The sequence below is a fragment of the Pundamilia nyererei genome, unplaced genomic scaffold, assembly GCF_000239375.1.
Source record: "Pundamilia nyererei isolate P.nyererei 1_Seehausen unplaced genomic scaffold, PunNye1.0 scaffold00361, whole genome shotgun sequence".
Classification (NCBI taxonomy): Eukaryota; Metazoa; Chordata; class Actinopteri; order Cichliformes; family Cichlidae; genus Pundamilia; species Pundamilia nyererei.
In genome coordinates, this window is record NW_005187762.1 from 103,373 (window position 1) to 106,752 (window position 3,380).

The 3,380-nt window shown below is 39.2% G+C and overlaps 1 protein-coding gene across 1 annotated transcript in view; it reads left to right on the top strand.

The window, feature by feature from the left end:
* The first annotated feature begins 1,899 nt into the window (after positions 1–1,899).
* Positions 1,900–3,380, top strand: part of lipib (lipase, member Ib) — a 7,241-nt gene continuing 5,760 nt past the window's right edge. Inside the window, exon 1 of the mRNA XM_013915766.1 lies at positions 1,900–1,927. Within this exon, the coding sequence (XP_013771220.1) occupies positions 1,900–1,927 (28 nt within the window). The remainder of the gene's footprint in view (positions 1,928–3,380) is intronic.

Here is a 3,380-nt window from a genome sequence, read left to right on the forward strand (position 1 = left end):
GCGCCAGCTGTAATCACCTGTTGTGTTCCGGGTGGGGTGGGTGCTGATTGGATGAGTGCTTTTTTATAGCAGTCTGATCCAATTGAGGGCAGTGTTGCCTCAGGTGTGGAGAGCTGCTCACACAGGGAGTCAAACCCCCAACTCATAATGCACACTGATCTGGACTGTATATAAAAGATGGACACAGTTGCAGAGCTGTAATAAATCTATATGAATGAACTGTTTTCTGTTTGGCTTTATTAGCCTCACGTGATTGTGGAGTCTTTACAATGTTTTTTCAGTTGATTGAGGTTTGTGGACATTCATCTATGCACAGCTCTCTTTAGGACCTCTTTAGCACTTTTATTCTTTCCTTTTTCAGCCACTCTGTTGTAGATGTGCTGCTGTGCTGGCGATCATTGCTCTGTTGCATGACCCAGTTTCAGCCAAGCTTTGACTGTCAGACAGATGGCCTTACATTTGACTAGAATACTTTGGTATACAGAGGAGTTCATGGTTGACTGCACGGTGCCCAAATCGTCAGCCTTCCACCTACGTGCTGACAGCTGGTATGAGGCGCTTGTGATGATTGGTTTTCTACAAATGTGGTGCTGTGCATTATGGTCAAACATCTCCAGTTTTGCAAACCTAAGCTGCACTGTCACGTTCTTTTTAGAGAGAAGAGCCTTTCGCCTGGCAACTCTTTCAAATAATTTCTATACTTGATCAGTCTGTTCTAATTGTGCTGTCATGAAGTCTAACATTTAGCACGCTAACTGAGTCAGAGATGACTTCGTGCAGGCTTTTTGCAGCACAAACACTGTGCAGAGGTCCAGTTTAGTGACTCAAGTCAGCAAAGGTGAGGCTTAGCAAACAGTTAACAGGTAAAGCTTCCGGCGTCAAGACACCTGTCAATCCAGGTGCCCCTAATTCCAGTATCCAGATGGGTGTATTATAATAAGATTCACCCCATGTGCAGGAGATGGAAGGAACTGAAACCTGGTTTTCTACAAGGCTGTGAACATGATTATTGCTGTTGTAAATTGGGGAACTGTTACCAAAAACTGCAATGCTTCTAATGTCCACCAGAGGCTGGCTCCAAAACACGAGTCAAGCCCCACAAACTCCCACGTTAAAAATATCCTGTTTGGGCAGATTGTAGAGAGCTCTGAGATTGCAAAAACTGTAAAGGTGCAGCCCAGATTGACTCACAAGTATTCACTTATTTCTCCTAATTTAATTAAAAACGCTCTCCTGGGTTTCTTAAGCCTCTGTATTAGGATGGTGATAATCATGAACGAGTGTCTTTAGAGGAAAGGGCTCACAAACAACAAACCTTTTAATAATAAGCATGGTTATAACCCAGTAACACTAAGTGCTTCACAGTCTGTATAGTTGACAACATGCAGGCTACAGACACTTTAAACAAGCTAAGGAGACTCCCTGCTATCTGAGATTAATCAGCACAGAGCTAAAGAGGCTAAACTAACACCCAGCGTCACTATCGGAAAAACAGACCTGATCCAAGCACTTACAGGTGCACTGAACTGCAAACTAATCTAATGACCTTTGACCTGGTCATGAGAACATTCTCTCACAGCCGGGTGCTTAAAAAAAACAAAAACAAAACAAGGTGGCTAACAGCAGCCAAATTTACACTCTGTTGTTTTATTTTGAGCTGCCTGCATGGGTCAATAAATGCTTCTTATATTTGTAGGGGACAAATATCAGTCATTGCATCAGTCCAGTGACAGAAAATGTGTCAAGAAATTAGCAATACATAAGCTAGGGCACGCAAGACAACACTTGCCATCAGGTGTGGGTTTAAAGTGGACATTAAGCTCATTTTTAGCTTTACTAGAATAGAATAGAATAGAATAGAATAGAATAGAATAGAATAGAATACCTTTTATTGTCAATATGCACATGTACGATGAGACGCGCAGACGTGGGAAAAGAGAGGGGCGGTAAGGTGCACAGTTCTGCGGCACTATACACATATGAGCAGTCCCAATTCAAAAAAGATAAAATATACAAATATATCCACATTAGTATTGCAAAATTCAGAGAGCAAAATAATCCTTATTTATCTCATACTGGACCTGAGTGTAGCCCCTCAATTCATCCTGTGTCTGTCTGAAACAAGGAATTTATTCCGTCCCTCACTGTGATTGGAAGCCCCTTTTAATCAGAAGGTTCAAGCATCAGATGGGTGGGGCTTCTGTGCCTAAGGCTGTCCCCTCTGTGTGAAGCAGTACATTTAGACTGGGGATTATTTGTGTAAATTAAATAAGGAAAAACATAACAGGCCATCTTTAAACTCAACTTTATATCATATTTGCAGAAGAAAATGTTTCTACTTCATATTCAGACCAAATTTAGCAAAAAAAAAATGAGCTCAAAAAGTTTCTTTGCTCAGTTATCTGTGATTTATGACAGATGAAGTTTTCACAAATTATTATGGAAAACAAAGATACCTTTCAACTCTCCTCTGAGATGGAACAAGTTCAATAAGAAAATACAGTCCCAGAAGGTTTAGACTGTCAAGTCCCAATTCATGTAGCGGTCCGACAAAAGTTGTTACTAAAATAGAAATAGCATCTGTGTTAAGCTAATATTAGGCTAATGTTTCTGCAAACTACAAAAGAAGTACTACAGAGACTGTCTACACTTTATTAATTCAAAAAAGGCACGAACAAATCCTATATTTTGTCACTGGCTGCATAAATCAGCTCATTTATATAACTACAAAGCTGACTAGCTAGCTTTAGCATGTAGCTAATGTTAATTTAAGACGTAGACCGCAACACAACATTAATCATTGGTTTTAGCAAGCAGTTTGAGATGTTCACAACACAACATTAAACATTGGTTTTAGCAAGCAGTTTGAGATGTTTTTTATTTTATGGTTTATTTGTAGAGGGACGAGTGTGTAAAATGAAACAACACTGCTGATGACAGTATTTTGGCTTAAGCTAGTTAGCTTAAGCTAACTAACTAAATCTTACTTTTAATTAATTAATTAACTCTAACTAGCAAAACTGTCAGTAGATAGGCTATTATCTGAATTCAAAACCAATTATTACATAATAACATAAAATGAGTCATTAATAGTCTTTATTTTTCATTTAACACAATCCAAAGTAATGTGAAGAAGCTAAAAAATGGAATGCCTTTCAAACTGCTGCAGTTTCAGTTTTTGAACCTGTTACTGTCTGTCTGTGGATTGTGCCTCTAATGTCAGCCTGAATCTATGATTCAGTTTGTGAATCATCCAGGATGATGACACTGGCTGTCTGCTTGAAGCTGTTATTTAGCTACAAAAAGTGGTATTCCTGTAGAGCTGCGGTCTACAGAAGTCAGACTGATTGTTGGGGCTCATTAGTATCATTGACTCTTTA